This window comes from Physcomitrium patens, chromosome 15, assembly GCF_059467195.1.
Source record: "Physcomitrium patens ecotype Gransden chromosome 15, ASM5946719v1, whole genome shotgun sequence".
NCBI lineage: Eukaryota > Viridiplantae > Streptophyta > Bryopsida > Funariales > Funariaceae > Physcomitrium > Physcomitrium patens.
Genome location: NC_143424.1, coordinates 425817 through 445901, shown reverse-complemented (window position 1 = coordinate 445901; position 20085 = coordinate 425817). Strand labels below are relative to the sequence as shown.

General features: G+C 33.4%; 1 protein-coding gene across 6 annotated transcripts; it reads left to right on the top strand.

The window, feature by feature from the left end:
- The first annotated feature begins 14541 nt into the window (after nucleotides 1-14541).
- Nucleotides 14542-19155, top strand: LOC112292831 (protein CNGC15b). Of its 6 annotated transcripts, none has more exons than XM_024541686.2 (6): nucleotides 14542-14931; nucleotides 15796-15952; nucleotides 16066-16639; nucleotides 16723-16938; nucleotides 17072-17497; nucleotides 17604-19155. In XM_024541686.2, the coding sequence occupies exons 2-6, from the start codon at nucleotides 15897-15899 to the stop codon at nucleotides 18468-18470; spliced, it is 2139 nt and encodes a 712-aa protein (XP_024397454.1). In that variant the 5' UTR covers nucleotides 14542-14931; nucleotides 15796-15896; the 3' UTR covers nucleotides 18471-19155. The 6 variants fall into 6 exon arrangements, with proteins under 6 accessions (XP_024397454.1, XP_024397457.1, XP_024397456.1 ...); XM_024541689.2 differs by having other exon boundaries at nucleotides 14600-14931; nucleotides 15775-15952; XM_024541688.2 differs by having other exon boundaries at nucleotides 14600-14931; nucleotides 15723-15952.
- The last annotated feature ends 930 nt before the right edge of the window (nucleotides 19156-20085 follow it).

Sequence of the window (20085 nt, the reverse complement as noted above, 5' to 3'; positions counted from 1 at the left end):
TAATCAGGCTCATATTGGAGCGTTTTACATACCCGAGCATTCTTTGAGCCAGGTATAGAAAAATGTTGAGTTTAGATAGGGTATGTGTGTTATAGCCAAATCTTAAAAGATTACATTGAAGTAACACTTGTGAATATACATATTTAGTGATATTTGGCATTTTAAAAATTGTAGACTTTTAGGATAAACAAATACAATAGAGCTAAGTCTAGAAAATGTGCATAGTCTAATGTTCTAGCAAATTTGCTTGTATTTCTACTATGCAAGGCTGCAAACAACAATAGTTACTAGAAAATTTCTGTAATAGTAAGATTTAAGCAAAAGTTTCTTTGTATTGAACTCAATCTAACGATACAAATATACAAAAATAAATGTGTTTATTAAATCTTTATTTAGAAATTACAATGACAAAGAGTACTAGAGCTAGTAAAAGGATAATGTTGGGGAAAAATCTAAAAGTAATTTGTTGAATACTACACAGATGGATAGCAGTAGAATTATCTAATAAATTATATTACATGCAGATAACGAATTTTTGTAATAACTTGATATTAATTAAAATTAAAATATAAAAGAATAGAGTATATATATATATAATTCTTATGATTATGAAAATGTCTATACACAATACATTTGTAAAACAATATAAAATAGATTGTAGAAGAGCAACAAGGCTAAAGATTTTGTTATAAATCAAATATAAATAATTAATTTATGAATGCAATATGGATTATTTTAACTTCAATTGATACTTTATTTTAGAAAACTGCCACGTGGATACCTCCTTTTTTACTTCATAGACACCATCTATGCAACATACCTTCAAAAATATAATAACTTTTTTTTATACTACTTTTTTTAAGGTAATTTTACAAAAGATTTGTATGCAATGGTTAATGGCATTTTTTATTTTTTATTTTTTTTATTTTTTTTGTGTTGATTAAATTTACCAAAGTTTCAAAATAAATTTCATGTAATTCTTTTATTCACCTTAAAAAATCATTAATTTTATTTAAGAAATCTTTTGTAGTAAATTTACTTTAAAACTTTTTAATGTATATAAGAGATTATTATGTGTATGCAAGGATGCATAGTACGAGGAATTGTCCACAAAGTAAATAAGGGATGTCTATCTAATAGTTTCTTTTTATTTTATTGTCAATATTTTAGAAATATTTTAGAAATATTAAGTTTATGGTACCTTATTTTATCTATGTTTTAGAGGCATAAGCAACTATGGTTTTAAGAAAAAAAGTTCCATATTATCATAAATAAATAAATATCAAATAAATAAACCAATAATCCAAATATAAAATATATTTAGTTATAATTACTATTTTTAAAGTATTAGAATATTTTCAAACAATAGAAAATTATCATAATATTGAATTAAGTTCTATCTAATTATACTATTAATTAGATTAGAAAGTAAAATTTATTTTTGGCATTATATTTAAAAATAATTAGAACCTTACTTTTAAATATAAGTTTTTAATTTAATTTTATTTTATTTTATAATCTATTTTAACTAAGCTAACACAATCTAGAACTTTAACAATTTAAATCTTACTAACTAATTATTTTGATTAAGAAATTTTTTAACTTTTAAATTATAATAAAATTTATTTCTCTCCTCTTAGAATGAAAATCTTCAATCTATAAAAACATATTGTATATTCTTATTCCAATTATTATTGTAACTTAGTATAAATTTAGCTTCATTTATAATTTTATCTAATATATATGTTATGGATATATAAAGAAGATTTTGGAACCTTTTAAAAATCTTTCAGATTATGATGGATTTTTCTAAAACATGCTAAGAATTTAATAGAAATATGTAGCAAGTAGCTTAGAAGCTAAGCTACATTAGGTTGCTTTCTAAAGTCATTTAGAATAGCTTAGAAATGAAGCTATCCAGTATACTTTGGAACGTGAAACTTTTTTAAAAGCTTCTTGAGGTGCTTCTTAAGACTTGGCCAACAAATCATCTATTAGCTTGTATGATATGATATAATATGATAGACTTAAACTCTGAGCCTTTGGACTTGTAAGTAGTATTAATAGAAAAAAGACTAAGGCTCTCTTCAATCTTATCAACTCATGCCTTGAATGATTTACAAATGACTTTAAATGACTTATCTTTTTTTCCTACTACCTCTAATTTTTATGATCTTTTTTCTTAACAAATTAACAATTCAAAAGCTTGATTTAATATATTCTTTTATTGTAATAGAATGAACTAATTATATATTTGTTTGTTTTTTTTTTCCTACTTGCTATTATAAACATTCAATAAAAAGATTATAAAAATATTCTAAAAATATTCTATTAGATTTTGGAAGATTTCATAAGATTTTAGAAAGATTTTTAGAATATTTTAAAAGATTCTAGATGGTTCTTAGAATATTCTAATAGCTTTTAGAAAGTTTCAGGAGAATTAAAGAACTTATCCAAGAAGCTTTCTAATACTTGGAATCAAGGTTGTGTCACAGACATACATATTTACCTTGATAATTATCTATATAATAAGAATAGGTAGAAGTAAGTCAAATTAGATAAATATGATAATATCTTATAAAAAGCTTCCTAGAAGCTTCATAGATGTTGCTTTGCCTTTATAGATGTCTATAGGTGATTAATAGGTTGAAAACTTAGCCAACAAGGAAGCCACATGTCGACATGTTGACCACTTGTAGTACAAGTTGGACATATGGCACACACCTAAGAAACTTTCTTTGTAAATTAGACATGTGTCGTGTAAGTTAGATGTGTATTAGAGGTCATATAGCATGTTGCCACATAATTCTTAGTTAAGTAGTATATATAGAAGCAAGAGTGAGGCCTTCCTCACTCTTATCAATTCCTTTCTTACTTTTAGTCTAGTTTCAAGAGTCTTATGTTTTCTAATCTTTGGCAATAGCCATTCCATTTCTTCCTTAAATATATATACTTTCTTCTATTTTGTCACTTTTCTTTTCATACAGATTCTACAAGTTTATGTATTTTCTTCCACTCTGTATCTTTGACAAATTGACAAGAGTACACATACAATATCAGAGCTTTGTCCTTTCTTGATTAAGAGTGGATTATCCCTTTCTCTTAATAAGACATAAGCATATTAGAAGTTGTGGATTACTCTCTTCTAAACTGATATTGTTTCTAATTTTTTTTTTCTTGATTCTTAAGTATTGTATTATATAAGAATAGACACCTTTCTTTTTATTGTGCTAGCATGGCAAAGCTTTCTGAAATGAAGAGTGGAATAGCTCAAATGTAAGAGCAAATAAGAGAGTCAATACTTGTAATGCATCAACTCAGTCTACTACCACAAGGAGCAAGAAGATTATCAGGCAATGAAGATATAGATATGATTGGACTTACTTCAATATCTATACCAAGCCATACTTCATACAATGGAACATCGTTCAAGTTTCAAAGAACCAAAAATTAAATTGCTTGAGAAGTTTGATGGCTCAAGATCTAAGTTTCAAGGTTTCATCAATCAGGTATAATTGGTGATTGAACAACCTCAGAGTTATCCAACTCAAGGATCACAAGTTAGGTTTATTGGAATACTATTTTTAAGTTCTGTTTTATTATGGTTTTCATCATTTTTTGAATGACGTGAGCCAATATTGGATAATTTGGAAGCATTCTTAGTGGAGTTTCGATCTATATATGGAGAACATGATGCAATCCATGTTACAACCAACAAGATTTATATCTTGCGACAAAGCAATTGATTAGTAACATTATATATTTCACAATTTTGAGAATTAGCGACAGATATCAAGTGAGATGATGCAGCTTTCATCAGCCAATTTCTTTACGGATTACAATATGAAGTAAAGAAATTGATGCTCAATTTACTTGATCCTTAGACATTGAATCAAACAATTGACTTTAATATGAAATTTGATAATCGACTTTTTGAATTTTGATTTGAGAATTGCACAAAGAAACCTCAACATTATTACAATTCAATGACAACACCAACTTTTCAATCTAAACATTTGGAAGTAGAAGACATGCAAATTGATGTAGTATGTTTTAAACTTCTTATCGAATAAGAAAAGACTTGTTGTCATGAAGAAGGACTATATTTATATTATAGAAAAGCCAAACACAATTCTCAGTATTATCTAAAGAAATGACACAACTATAAAATGAAGAGTACTATTGTCAAAGATGAAAATATGTCAAAAAATAAATTTGTCCAACTACAATAGGGACCGTGCGGCTAGAATCTTATACAATTCCTAATAAAGGTCCTATTCTCTCCTCGGAACCCTCTCCTTGTTTTATAATAGATGTGTGTTTAGGATCTAATAATCACAAAGCCTTTGCTTTAATAGATTTAGGAGCCTCAATTTATTTTTTAGATAAAGAATTTGTTATAATTCATAATATATAATTAGTACAAAAAACTAAACCCGTATATGTAGAAATCATAGACGGTCATCCATTATCTTTTGGAGATATTACTCATAAAATACTTTCTATAGATATAATAATAAATGGTCATAATAGTCGTATTATTTTTAATATAATTAGATCTTCGTCTAATCCAATAATTTTAGATTTATTGTAGCTAAAAAAGTATAATCCTGTAATAGATTAGATTTCTCGTAAACTTGACTTTTCTTCAAATATCATTAAGAGTTTTTCTAATCTAGTAGAAAGCCATGAGTCTAGTGTAGCCAAACTTGTATTTGTAGGTGCAAAAGCTTTTTTGCATGCTGCAAAAGAAGGATCATCTTTTGTTATTTATGCCACATCCATTTTAAATGATGGAAAGATTTCAAGTGAAATTCAATATTAAGATTTTAAAGATATTTTTGAGAAGAAGAATGTAGATATTTTCTTGGAGCATCATCCATATGATTACTCAATCGATCTTAAAAAAGGAACTTAGCCGCAATTTGGTCTAATCTATAGTTTATCACAAAATGAATTGGTTGAACTCAAGAAGTACATTGATGAGAACTTCGTCAAGAATTTTATACACCATTCAAAATCTCTTATAGGAGTTCCTATCTTATTTGTGAAGAAATAAAATGAATCATTGCAAATGAGTGTGGATTATTGAGGACTCAACAAGATTACCATCAAGAATAGATATCCTCTATCTTTGATATTTGGACTTCTTGATCAATTAAATCAAGGTAAGATCTATATAAAAATAGATCTATGAGGAGCATACAATCTGGTCTGCATTAAAGAAGGAGATGAATAGAAGACCGCATTTTGAATAAAGTATGGATACTTTGAATATAATGTCATGCCTTTTGGACTCACGAATACACCAACTGCTTTTCAACATCTTATGAATGATGTTTTTTATGAGTTTGTAGATGATTTTATTGTCTGTTACTTGGATGACATTTTAATCTAATCTAAGAATGTAGAAAAATATAAAGTTCATATTTTTCGTGTGTTACAAACATTTAGAAATGCGGCATTATACACCAAGATGGAAAAGTATGTATTCTATACTACTCAAGTTGACTTTTTAGGATATATCATTTCAAACAATGGTCTAGTGATGGATCTTGAAAAAATTCACACAATTATAGATTGAAAAATTCCAAAAATAATAAAAGATGTACAATACTTTTTAAGATTTTTCAATTACTATCAGATCTTCATCAAGAACTTTTCTCAACTTACATTGCCACTTACACATTTAACTTATAAAGACAAGCTCGAATAGAGTAAAGAAGTAGAAGCATCATTTGAAGCTTTGAAGAAAGCTTTTATTTTTGTACCAATCTTGCATCGCGTCAACTTTTCCAAAGTATTTTTTATAAAAATAGATGCATTTGATTTTGCCTTGGATGTAATCTTGTCATAAATAGGAGCAAATGACAAACTTCATTTAGTAGCTTTTTATTCAAGAAAATTTTCAACACCCAAGATTAATTATGAGATCCACAATAAAGATTTTTTTTCAATTGTGGGTTCTTTTGAAGAATATAGTCATTATTTAGAAAGCACTTTAACTCTAGTCATCGTATATATAGATTACAAGAATCTCAAGTATTTCATGTCAACACGTGATTTGAATTATTGCTAGGCTTATTGGAGCATGTCTTTGTTAAGATTCAAGTTCATATGACTTATAGGCCAAGAAAACAATAAGGTTTATTTGATGCTCTTTCTAGACATTCTTATCTTACATCATAAGAAGGAGAAGCAGCTTTTGACCAACAAAAGATAATTTTACTGAAGCCAAAATAATTTCATCTCTGAGCAATGAAATCAACATTGACTGTTGATTTGACTTTTTTCAAGTAGATCTAAGCAAGTATGTCTTTAGACCTTTTTATTCATGATATTAAAAATAATTCTTCTAAGTCTCAAGATACTTTTGTATTTGAATTTAAAGAGAACCTATTCTATTTTTAAGAACGATTATATGTTTCAATAGGAGAAGCATGATTACGTGCTCTAGAAGCTCGTCATAATTTTTCTACATGACATTTTGGATATAATAAGACTTTAGAGCTTATATCTAGAGATTTTTGGTGGCCTCAAATGTGGAAGGTTGTTAAAGAATTTGTGTAGACATGTGATATTTGTTCAAGATCAAAAACTCCTCGTCATTGATCTTATGGACTCTTCCAACCATTATTTATATTAAAACAACTATAGTCTTCTGTCTCTATGGATTTTATCATGGATCTTTCAATTTCAAGTTCATATGATTCCATATTCATGATTATAGATCGTTTCACCAAGATTGTATATTTTGTACCATATACAAAATCTATCACATGTGAAAGAATAGCTAAACTCTTCTTTGAAAATATCTATTGCTATCATGGATTACCAAAAAATATTATATCAAAGAGAGGAACACAATTTTTATCAAGATTTTAGAGAACTCTTTTCAAGATATTGAAGGTGGATATAAAACTATCTTCAGCTTTCCATCTTCAAATTGATAGACAAATAAAATGGGTAAATCAAGTTAAGGAGCAATATTTGACGTGTACCATCAAGTATTAATAAGTTGATTGGACAACTCTTTTGCCATTGGTAGAGTTTGCTTTCAATAATTTGGTATATTCTTCTATTCAATAAATACCTTTCTTTGCCAATTATGGTTATCATCTACGATTTGACACTTTTGACTTTTCAAAAGTTGATAATTTTATAGTAGAAGATGTTGCAAATTGATTGTCAGAGCTACATGCAACAATGAAGGCACAATTAAAAGAAGCTCAAGAACAACAAAAAGCCAATGCAGATGTCTATTACAAGGAATAACCTCAATTCCATGTGGGAGATAAAGTATTGTTATTTTGTCATAATATTAAAACTATTCATTCTTGTGAGAAGCTAAATTATTATAGACTTGGACCATTTCCTATTTGTCAATAGATCAATCCAGTTGCTTATTGATTAAACCTATCAGAGTCTATGAAAATCCATCATGTATTTTATATGTCTTTATTTGAGCCATACAAGTTAATGGATATACAAAGAAGGAGACAAATGGCACCACCTCCTATAGAAATAGACAATAATAAAGAATTTGAGGTAGAAGAAGTCTTAGATTCAAGGTAGCACCTAAATAGATTAGAATATCTAGTATATTAGTATGGATATGATATTAATGAATACATATGGGAGCCATCTAAGAATCTAGCAAATGCATCAGCCAAAATTAAAGCTTTTCATCAATGACATCCATCAAAATCAAGATGAAGAGTCAAGAAATTCTTTACTATAAAGCAAAGCAAGCCCAATGGAAATTTCATTCTATCTTGTATTGTTGTTTCTTTAGATTTTTTAGTACTTAGGAGATGGAGAACCAATAACCAGCAGATTCAACTCAAAAACTAACATTTGCTGAGCTACCAGATAAGACATTGCGACTATCACAACCTTTAAGATGGCTAAATCAAGATGAAGATTCTTAAGAATGACATGTTCTTCATCAAATAAATGGCAAGATACAACACGTTTGTTATCATGACCTTGGAAGAGACTCCCCGTATTTAGTGATACTTTTAGAGGTAGAAACCACTTTTGATGGTATTACTAATGTTTTATTTGAAGGAAGTTATAAAGGCCTCAATAATGATCAAATATCAAGGTGGTCTTCTCATCTTGGTATGAGACATTATTGATGGTTGCAAGGACCTATCAACTACCTTTGAAGGGAACAAAGATTGAAGTACATGACAAATACAATTCAGGGCATCTTGGACTTCATCAACATATATTCATTGCTCTTCGTGGAACTTGTCTCTAAAAAGAAGAAGAATATCTTGGACATACATATTTACCGTGATAATTATCTAGATAATAAGAATAGGTAGAAGTAAGTCAAATTAGATAAATATGATAATATCTTATAGAAAGCTTCTTAGAAGCTTCATAGACATTGCTTTGCCTTTATACATGTCTATAGGTCATTAGTAGGTTGAAAACTTAGCCAACAAGGAAGCCACATATCAACATGCTGATCACTTGTAGTACAAGTTGGACATATGGCACACACCTAGGAAACTTGCTTTGCAAATTAGACTTGTGTTCTACAAGTTAGATGCATATTAGAGGTTCTATAGCATGGTGTCATATAGTTCTTAATTAAATAGTATATATAGAAGCAAGAGTGAGGCCTTCCTCACTCTTGTCAATTCCTTTCTTGTTTTTAATCTAGTTTCAAGAGTCTTATATTTCCTAGTCTTTGGCAATAGCCATTCTAGTTCCTCTTTGAATATACATACTTTCTTCTATTTTTTCACTTTCTTTTTAATATAGATTCCATGAATTTATGTATCTTCTTCCATTTTATGTCCTTGATAGGTTGAAGAGATCTTCAATCTTGAAAACACATCTTTTTGAGCTTTAGCTCACTTTTTTTAGTATTGGTCTTATACTAATTTAGTTTAATTAAATTCTTATTAAAAATCTTTTGTTCAAATTCTTATTTAGTTTCTTGTATATTATATTTATGATACTTGGTATATCAAAAGTGGTATAGAATAAATTAAACGATTTTTATAAAAAAAAATCTAACAAAACAAGTCAAATGTACCTATATATACAACTATGCTATATGATAATACTATAAATTCTTTTAAAATCTTGGAATCCACATTCAAAAAAAGCTACTATATTTGGTTTTTTTTTATTTTCTTGTCAAATTCTTGAAGTACTTTTATTTTAATTTAAATTTAAATTTTAGATTTTATTTTTATTTATTTATTTTTAAATATATTATAATTAAATTCAACCAATCTCTTAAAGTTTGATGCCTTTAAAGCCAATAGTAAAAACAAACATTATTAAACTAAATTATTGAGATAAAAATTACTTTTCATGATTTTTTTATATTAGAATAATTCTTTTAACTTGTGTTTTTTTTAAAAAATATATCAAATTTAATATATCTTATCTTTTATTAATTAATTTCTATTTATTTAATATTTTTAGTCATAAATTAGTAGAAAATTATAAGAAAAAATAATATTAATGCAACTTTAATAAATCACATGTTAATACATTTACCAAAGATAATATATTACATTTATTCTTAGCTATAACTTATTCTTTATTACTATATAAAGCTTGGTATTTGGATTAAGGAGCAAGCTAATATATGTTGACTTTGATTGATTGATTTATTTATTGATTTATTTATTTATTTGTGGTGACCATCAATAGCTTGTTACATCCAAGGAAATCTTATTGGATAGAAATAGCTCTTGTAATGCTTTAAACTTTAATTCTATATTTCTCAAACTTGCAAATAGATAATCCTAGTTTTTTTAAGATATTTTATATGTTTTGATTTAATTAAGAGCATCTTCTTTGTAATATAAATCATAAATACTAAAATAAATTTTATAATCCTAAAATAAATAAATTATATATATATATATATATATATATCTCTCTCTCTCTCTCTCTCTCTCTCTCTCTATATATATATATATATATATATATATCATAAAAATAAAATTTAAAAATAATAATCAATATATAAGTTTTTATATCTCAAAATCCAAACATTACTTTTCTTTGAGTATTGATATTGTTCCTAATATTAAAATTAATATTACTATACTATCTATCAAGTTTAAATATTTCTTTTTATATTGACACCACTGACTTAGTCATTTTAATATTTAATCTTTAAATAATATGCAAATTTATAGAATAGTTATTAAAATTCTACATCTTAAATTTACAATTCTAATTTTTTTAGCTATACTCTTGATAAAAATTATTAAATATCATCATTTAATAATCTTATTATTAGAGCCATGTCAATTTTTAGTCTTATATAAACCAATTGATGTGGTCTTGTGCATATTTCTTCATTTGAAAATTTTCTTTCTTTATTTATTTTTTCTTTGTTGATGTTTGTTCTATACATACTATTGTCTATTTCTTTTAAAAATAAATCAACTACTTTCTAATACTTTATCAAATATAATTTTTTTATTAAAAATCAAATTAGTTAAAAAGAACTTAATCTTATGTTTTATCAATAGGAAAGAATTTTCTTCAAACATATCCATAATTTTTTTTAGTAATTATGGCATTTAGTGTCATTTCACTAATTCTTATAATCTAGCTTAAAATAGTATTTTTAATGCAAAACTAGAAGTATTATTGAATCAATATGCAATATGCTCTAACTTGATTATTTAAATAATATATTTTATGCCAAAAAAATTAATACAACATATTACTTATAAAATTTCTTCTATGCTTAAATTTAATCATATTTTTTGAATTATAGATACATCACCAGCCTCATATAAGTCATTTACATATTTTTGAATGTCCTACATACAAATATATTCTTAATGAAAAGTGAAAGAAGTTTAAAACTTGAGCTATGATGTATGTGTTTGTGAATTATGGAAATCATCTTGGCATTAAAAGCTACTAATTGTGTTAACCAAAATAATTTAAGCAACAATGTTATTTTTTCAAAAGACTCTTAATTACTAAAAGAGTTACTTTGAATTCTTTTTTATCCTTAGTTTTAATAATGGACATTTATTTTTTAATAATCTTCTTGTTTAATCCAACAATTTACATTCAACTTTCACTCAACTTCTAAATTCAATTTTTAATTCACTTTAAAGAAACCTTTTTGATACATCTAAATAGTTAAATAAATTAATTTTTTAATTTTATTTTTTTTACTATCTTCTATTTACAAAAAAAAAAAAATGATCTCATGTACTTTTTTTCAAAATATTTTTTTCATAGTTTTGGTAATTAAAATTATTAAAAATTCTTTAATGTAAATTTCTTTAATGCAAATCTTAATTATCTTAATTATCAAGGATATGAATTGTGAAGAAAGAAATCTCCAATACACTCTTCTGTCACTTGAAAAGACTAAGAAATTACTCAAAGATGGTAATATATTGAACTAGAATGGCTATTGTAAAAGACAAGAAAAATAGAAAGTCTTGAAACAAGACTAAAGACTACAAAGGTGTTGATAAGAGTGAAGAAGGACTCACTCTTGCCTCCATATATACTATCTAACTATGAGCTAAGTGGCAATATCTTACATGATCTTTAATGCATGTTGATTTTGCTAGACACATGTCTTAACTTCCAAGGTAAGTTTGTTAAATGTGTGCCACATAATTAACTTGTACTACAAACTACCAACATGTGTAGCATGTGGTTAATTTGTTGACCAAGTTTCTAACCTATCAATCAACTACAAATACATATAAAGTCAATATTACATCTATGAAGCTTCTAAAAAACTTTTCTATAAGATATTATGAAATTAATCTATATTTACTTATTTTTACTTAATCATATAGGTAATTATTAGATTAAATACGTATATCCATGACATTAATCGACTAAAAATCAATAAAAATCTATTAAGTTTTATAATGATACAACCTTTGCATGTCTTTAGGATTAAAGTTTTTAAAAACACTCCAATTCATGCTTTGTTCACTAATTCTAATTCTATTTGTTTGTGCAAAGCTTTGGAAAAATAATATGTATCTCTTATTGCAAATGAAACATAGATATTAATAGATTTTCCTTTTAATTGCTTCATTGTTAACACTCAAAGGTTAATTTGTCACAAGTAAAACTTTGATGGTACTTTAATTCAATATAAAGCATATTTTATTGCTTCTAGTTTTTTTCAAAAATAGGCCTTAATTATAAAGATTTTTTTTATCTTACAAAAATGACATTATTATGTTTCTTTTTTTATCCTTTGTAGTAACAAAGACAAAGTCTATTGATTGCTCAAAGCTTTACATGATCTTAAATAAATCTTTATAGTTAGATTTAAATTATTTAACAAGTTTCTAATCAATCAAAGGTCTAATATTTTTAAATCTAATACAAATATTTATATCTATTATTTCCACTCAATATTCTTTATTATTTTCTTTTACATTAATAATCTTATTCCAATCTTTAATAATTTTTTAATATCTATCTGCTTATAATGCTATCTTTTTTCAATTCTTTTTATGATGATCATAAAAATAAATTCTTATTGGATATCCAAATTTGATGAGATTACAAGATAAAAATGCTTGTATTAAGACAAATATATTAATAATATCTTCATTGAGTTTAATATGACTAGCTCTAAACCACTCTCTACACCACTTGAAGCAAGTATTTAATTTTCTTAAACTAAAGCTAAGAATCTAAGTTCTAAAAGATTACTTTTATTGGCCTCAGTTCCTTATATCTAAAATATCCAAAATTAGGTAAGAAATAGGTAAGTAGCTACAGTCGCCAAAGAATTACTTTGGCTGAAATCTCTCCTTTCTGAACTTGGATTTCATGTCCATATGTTTCATATATTTTATTTCATGCCATCAAACATCATTTTTTACGGGGACAAGTTGATTCTCAAGCTATTCAGCTGGAGTTCACTCCCCCATCTGAAATGTGGGCGGATATACTTACAAAATTTTATCTCTCCCAAAGCAGAATGCTTGTGCTGAACCACACATCCTTTCACAATCAGCCTCTCTATCTTGATGAAAGGGGAGCTGAATATGATTCATCAAATATATACATCGAAGGTCAATCAAGTTAACGTGAAAATCAAATCAAGTTTTAGTCTCAACTGCAGCTGGAGAGGATTAAGACAACATTAGTTTATCCAGTTAGATTATCAGCCAGCATCAAGTCAGCTTGCATCTGTTCAAATAATCAAGAGTCACAACCGTAGCTCTAACCAAGAATCGCACCAGGAGATAATGTCAAGGGTGAGGATGAGCATAATTAGGTCTGTGTTGACAAAACTGATGACGAACTTAAAAGTGAGAATCTTCAGCCAATCAAATGATTTAGAAGTTGTGGTTTCTCGTCGTCTGTTTTACATACGAAGATCTCCTAAGCATGAGTTAGTTTTGTATATATTGTAAAATATTTTTGTATTTAATTTTGATTCATTTTAATATCACTATTGTTCATTAATTTCAAGTACGTTTGATGAAAGACATTTAAAAAAAAAAAAAAAAAGAGAAAAAAGAATGCATTGTAGAGATTAACATATCATTTAAATAATAGTATATTATATTATTAATTCAATTTGTAAAAGAGTTGCACAAATGGTCACTTCTTGCCAAAAATTACAATTCAAAGATGTTTATGAATTTTAGGTATTAAAAATTCATAAAAAATTATCCAAAATAAGATTAATGATAAAATCTGTTGAGAATGATAACCATGGTCTTATGAAGTATTATCAAAGTGGTATCTCAAAGTGTGTCATGACGTCATGGAAATCTCAAAGTCCAAATTGAAGAGAGCAAGGAGCCAATCACATCCACGCCGACAATGGATGAAATAATACCAACGAACGAAAAGACGAGCAGATGAATGAAAGAGCATTGGAAGTTGGGAGGGGGGCTCATCATCCTCGGGTAATCCGCCCCCCCTTGTAGTCAAATTGCGCATGTGCCCCCTCCCTCTCCCCCTGGCGGCGGATAACGACTCCGACTCACAGAACAAGATGCGCCACTGCCACAACAACAACAACACCTTCAACAACAACAAGCATAGAAACGAAAACAGAAACACAAATATTAAAAAAAACTAAAATAATATGAAAAATAGAAACAAACAAACAAACACACCCCAGCTAAGACGGTACACAACCGACTGAATCACGGCATCACCTCACTTGCGCTATGCAGTGAGTGAGTGTCTAGACACTCACGATCCTCGTCCTCCTCGTCTTCGGCGCACAGAACATTCTGCAACACAAGACAACATACCCAAAATTTTACTTACAAACTGAAGCAAATAAACGAAAATTGCCTTTCCCGCACAAAGAAACTGAAGCAAATAAACGAAAATTGCCTTTCCCGCACAAAGAAAAGTAAGTGGAGTGGAGCAGCGGAGAAGAGCCTGCGCGCGAGGCAGCGAGGATCGAGAAGGCAGTGAATCTGGGCAGGGAGAGAGGGAGGGAGGTCGGGGTTGGTGGGGTGCATGGATCGATCGTTGACCAGAATCTGCGAGGCAAAGGGGGAGCGGGGGGGGAGGAGGGAGTGGGGAAGCTCGACCTGCGGGACCACGAGACGTGCGCGCTGCACACAGTGGGAAAAGCTGCTTGGCGGGGGAGTAGTTGCCCACTTCCCTGCAGCGTTTCCCGGACGCCGGTTCGCCCTGTTGATAGCAACCTCTGCTACCAAGTCGTCTCGGAAGAAGCAACGTTTGCGTTTGAGGAGGTGCTGCGTTCGCGCTCGTTTGTGGTGATTTTCCTTTCTGATCAACCCGGGGTTTGTGGCGAAGGTTGTGATGGTGATGGTCCAGCCTCTCGTCGATGCTTCCTTTTGGAGACTATTCGGCGTATTTGTTGGAACTGTAATTGTCGAGCTTCGAGGAGGTCGATTGTAGGGAGGTCGTGGTGGGGTTTGGATTCGCCTAATTTTTTTTCTGCAGGTAAGGCTGGACCTGCAAGTTCATGTTCACAATTCGGCTGGAACTGACGCCTGCGGACTGATATACTGCGTTGATGAATTCTCCTCTCCGCTTTTCCTCGTTGTAGTGAGGACTCTGCGAATTTGTGGACAAACCACGAAGGCTGCGTCATTTACAGCGCTTCTATTTGTGTGTGTGAGTGTAGCGGATGGTTTAGAGTGGACGGGGAAGCACCGAATTTTTATGCAGGTAGAATTGTAGTGGCAAGGGTTTCAGGCACTCGCATTCTCCTTATCGGCCTGTGCTGTGGTGAGGAGCACAAGACGAAAGCGCTTGAAAAAACACGCTTCTACTCATACTCCAAGCCTTGGAATGGGGCTAATCATGTGCTGACTGGTAGCCCCGTTATAAAAATTCTACTCGTAGGAATGATAGCCTCAAAAAAAAAACACATATTCTTAGCTATATCACTGCGTCGTAAGTTCGCAGAGCAAAATAGATTCCTTACCGATTAATTTTTTTTCTTCGTCTTTCATACACAAGGGTTCATCAGACAGTCTCGTTTGTGTTTTTGTATGTGTTGTTCTTGTTTTCTTTTTTTCTTTATTCTTTTTTCTATAAAAGAATTTCTCAGTGCTCACGTTTGCTGGAGCGAAATATTCTTCGTTTAACACGAGCCTTGTGTGATTTTCCTCCTCACGTAAAAGCTTCATTATGGTGTGCTCCGCTATCGATTGGTCTGTCATACAAATTCGTCGTTCTCTAAAATATGTGAAATCTAATGTTTAGACCGTCTGCAACGCTGTAAGCAGAGCTAGAAATATCCTTCCCGCTTTGTGAATGCGATTAATGACTCATTCCTAGGCATCTTGATGGGTCTTGAAGCTGGACTGTGCAAAGGCGAAGGTGGAAAGGTGGGGACCCAACTCAAACAATTCCGCACCAGATTTTGAGTGACATTTACAGATGTGATTCCAGCGGACTAAATGCTTGACAAGACGAAGGTGCTGAGCATGGATGGCAAGTCGAAGCGATTTGTGAGGTAATTTTCTGGATTTAATCGAATTCTGAAAAGCTCTTGTCGCCTACAAGGAACTGCACATTATTTCATTCCCTTTTCTTCTTCTCTAGTTATGATACCCATGGCGATGGCAGATTCCGGTCCGAAGCTCTCGATTCGCAAGACTCATTCGACGACTATACCAATGTCTTGCTTCGCAACCAACAGTCATTCGGTGGCGGTTCAAGTGGTTCCGAGAGAAGTCAGCAATGGGAGAAAGGATCCGTTCGCTGGTCGCGGCTGGGTGAGTCCTTCAAGTTTAAAGGCTCTTCCTCTCAAGGATTCTGTGAGAGCAATTCTAACCCCGGGAAAAGAAATTACTTGGATCCCACAAGTCCCTTACTGCACCGATGGAACATCTTCTTCGTGGCGTCGGGTTTGGTGGCCGTGTCCATGGACCCCCTCTTCTACTACCTCCCCACAGTGGACGACGCAAACAACTGCGTTCAAATTGATGGGGGGCTCAAGAAGGCCGTCACCGTGTTCCGCACCATGACGGACTTCTTCTACTTGATCCACATGTTTCTCCAGTTCCGAACGGCGTACATTGCCCCCTCGTCTCGTGTGTTTGGACGCGGCGATCTCGTCACAGACCCCAAGATGATCGCTGCTCACTACCTCAGAAAGGATTTTTGGCTCGACCTGGTGGCCGTGTTACCAATCCCCCAGGTAACGCTCCGCTGATTTCTCAATAGCAAACTCTTGTTTGTCCTTTTCTCGCCCGGTTCTGAAATGTTCCATGGCCATAGCAGTTTGTCATCTGGGTGGTGATTCCAAAGCTGGACAGCTCCACACCATCGCTGGACACAGAGAAAGCTCTTCGGTATGTGGTTTTCTTCCAATATCTTCCTCGCCTGCATCGTCTCTTCCCATTGACGAAGAAGATCATTAGTACGACTGGAGTGCTGATGGAAACAGCATGGGCTGGCGCTGCTTTCAACCTCCTCCTATACTTGCTCGGCAGCCATGTAAAGTTTCCAACGCCCTCTTTTAGAATCCAGCGTTGATCCATTTCTTCCAAGATTGATTTCGATGCCCCGTATCAACAATATATATATATATATATATATATGCTCAGTTTGGAACTCCAATCACTCGCAGGTTGTGGGAGCTTGTTGGTACATACTAGCGGTGCAGCGGCAGCAAAAGTGTTGGACTATGACTTGTGACAGGGAAAATCTGAACAAAACTTTAAACGTATTCTGCACACGAGATTTTATGGATTGCGCATCACTCCGAGGTCCTTTGGAAAGCACTCGAAGAATCTGGTTGGCAGGTACAGGCGAGGCGAGCACATGCAGTGTGGACAGTTTCGCTTATGGGATATACACCAACGCGATCAAGAATAAAATTCCCTCTGCGCCGTTTGTGACACGGTGTCTCTATAGCTTGTGGGTTGGCTTGGTTGCTTTGAGCACGTTGGCACAGACATTGTCAGTGAGCGGCTACATATGGGAGATCGTCTTCGACATCCTCATCATCGTTGTAGGCTTACTGATGTTTGCCTTCCTCATTGGTAATATGCAAGTAAGTTTAGCTTTTCAACCATTCCGTGCCACTCTGTCGAGCCTGTAACAGCTTGAGACTGTCTGAATCTGAATGACTGATTATTTGGGGCTGTGCTTTTGGTTAGACATACCTGCAATCTCTGACCAAGCGGTTAGAGGAAATGAGAGTGAAGCGGCGAGACTCGGAGCAGTGGATGCGACACCGCAGCTTACCGCAAGAGATTACGCAGCGAGTCCGACGCCACGATCAATACAAGTGGGTAGCAACCCGAGGAGTTGACGAGGACGTGCTCATTTCGAGCCTGCCGACGGACCTTCGCAGGGAAATCAAGCGCCATCTCTGTCTGAATCTTGTTCGAAATGTACCGTTTTTCGACGTCATGGACGAAAGCTTGCTGGATGCAATGTGCGAGCGCCTCAAGACCATCCTCTGCACCGAGGGCACCATCAGCCTCCGCGAAGGAGACCCTGTCAACGAAATGCTCTTCATCATTCGCGGAAAATTTGAAAGCGTGACAACGAACGGCGGCAAGTCTGGGTTCTACAACTACGGCGTACTGCAATCTGGGGATTTCTGTGGAGAGGAGCTGCTCACGTGGGCGCTGGATCCCAAGCCGCAGAACCACTTGCCAATTTCCACCCACACCGTGAAAGCTGTGATTGAGGTGGAAGCGTTTTCCCTTTCAGCGGATGACCTCAAGTTCGTGGCAAGCCAGTTCCGCCGGCTACACAGCAAGCAATTGCAACACACGTTCCGCTACTACTCGCACCATTGGAGGGCTTGGGCGGCGTCGTTCATCCAAGCGACGTGGCGTAGGTACCAGCAACGTCAGTTGGAGGAGCTGCGGCGCAGTCAGGAGGAGCAGAATCTTCAGGACGAGATACAGAGCAGAGGAGCCCGAACACAGCGGTCGCGCATCATGCAGGGCGACGAGCTCTTGAGAAACTCTAACATTCCCAAGCCAACTGAGCCAGACTTCTCCCGCGAGTAAACAACCGATTTCTCGCGGTGTCGGCACCATTCCCTTAGCAGAAGTATACTTCCTCGCATTGCATCGATTTTGGCAGCAGATTGTCGTTGAAGTGGATTGGTTCTTGAAAGACCCCTGGTGAATTAATATTCGCTGGACATTCTTCAACTTTTGAGCATCGAATTTCGAGGACAGACTGCCGGGGCGGTCAGCATGTGAGGAAGTACACCATCGCCCTGAAGTAGACTCGAAGCTGGACTTTGAGTGTGCCATTGGATTTCACGGCCCTTAGAAGACTTGTAGAATGCTGTTCATGTAAAGTAGTAAAGATAGGAAAGGAAGGACTGGGTGGCCTTTGAGCAGCATAGTTAGGAAGGAGGGTCAGTTGACGGAGAACATATTTGTTTTGTGTACAAGGATGAATTAGATTTTCCCAGCCTATCTTCAACATCAGATTAACCAGGAGAAGACGGCGTACAATGCTGATGTTGGTGAAGAGGGTTTGATTCGCGAGTTGCAATGTAGCTGGAGGGGTAAACCCTCAATATTGGATAGAATCTGAGGATTGTATACTGGTGGGAAGAACGATGTTAGATTGATTGATCCTTTACAGAATCTTTGATAAATTATACGTATGCATGTATAAAATAATGAAGATAGAATTTGATTGCACGTTTGGGGTGCTGCTCCTTTCGTTTTGTTTTCAGCAGCTCGCCTTTCCCGTTTTCATGAGCTTGCTTGAGCGAGGTTTTAGACGACTGGTTGCGGCGGTCACCCGTAGCTAACATTTACATCAGTTCTAATACATGTATTGAACCTGGGCATCACCTTCCGATTGCCCTCTCCGATGGTCTACATGTTGGTGAGCCAGGGTGGTGGGAGAAGGCGGTGAGAGTATCCATATTTTACATGATAAGAACTAGACGCCAATAAAGAGGCAAACGTGCCCTTTCAATGCCAGTCAGCAGGTGTCAAATATTCCACTAGAACCGAAATTTGTACGTGCTGTAATTGCTCAAACAACGAGAATACCAATGACGCATTTCAGTTTGGAATGGTGGCGCGACCGCAGACGTCACTGACACAGTCACCAAGTTGTGAATGAGAGCTTCTTTTACAAAATTCATAACAATTTGACTTATCAAAGTCAAGTCAACGGAAAGAGTCTACCTCGAACCAAGTACCGCATCCTCGGCTTCTCTACGAATACACAAAGAGATTGTAAATAATTTCGGAGATGGCCTTGGCGATGGCGGCGTACTGTGCTTGCCCCGGCTTGGCACTATCACTCCACAGGTTGCCGTCGTATGGCCATCCCATCCAACACCCCGCGTGCTTCTCAAATTCTCCTGCACCCCCACATTTCCTTCACGAAGGTCATGTAACGATTCCAGCAACCTATGGTACGTTTCTTTCCACGACCAGCATCTCATAGTCCCTTAAGGCTAAAACGTTCAAGCTCGCCTGGCATGGTGTAGCCCAGCTCCCTGTGTGTGGGCTTGGAAGCCATCACGATGTCAGCCATGATAGTCCTGCACAAAATCAAATCTCACATCAGGATTGTCACCACACACAAACCAACAAACAAACTGCGCATTGTGCCATGAACACGTCATCAACATGAAATGGTTGAAGA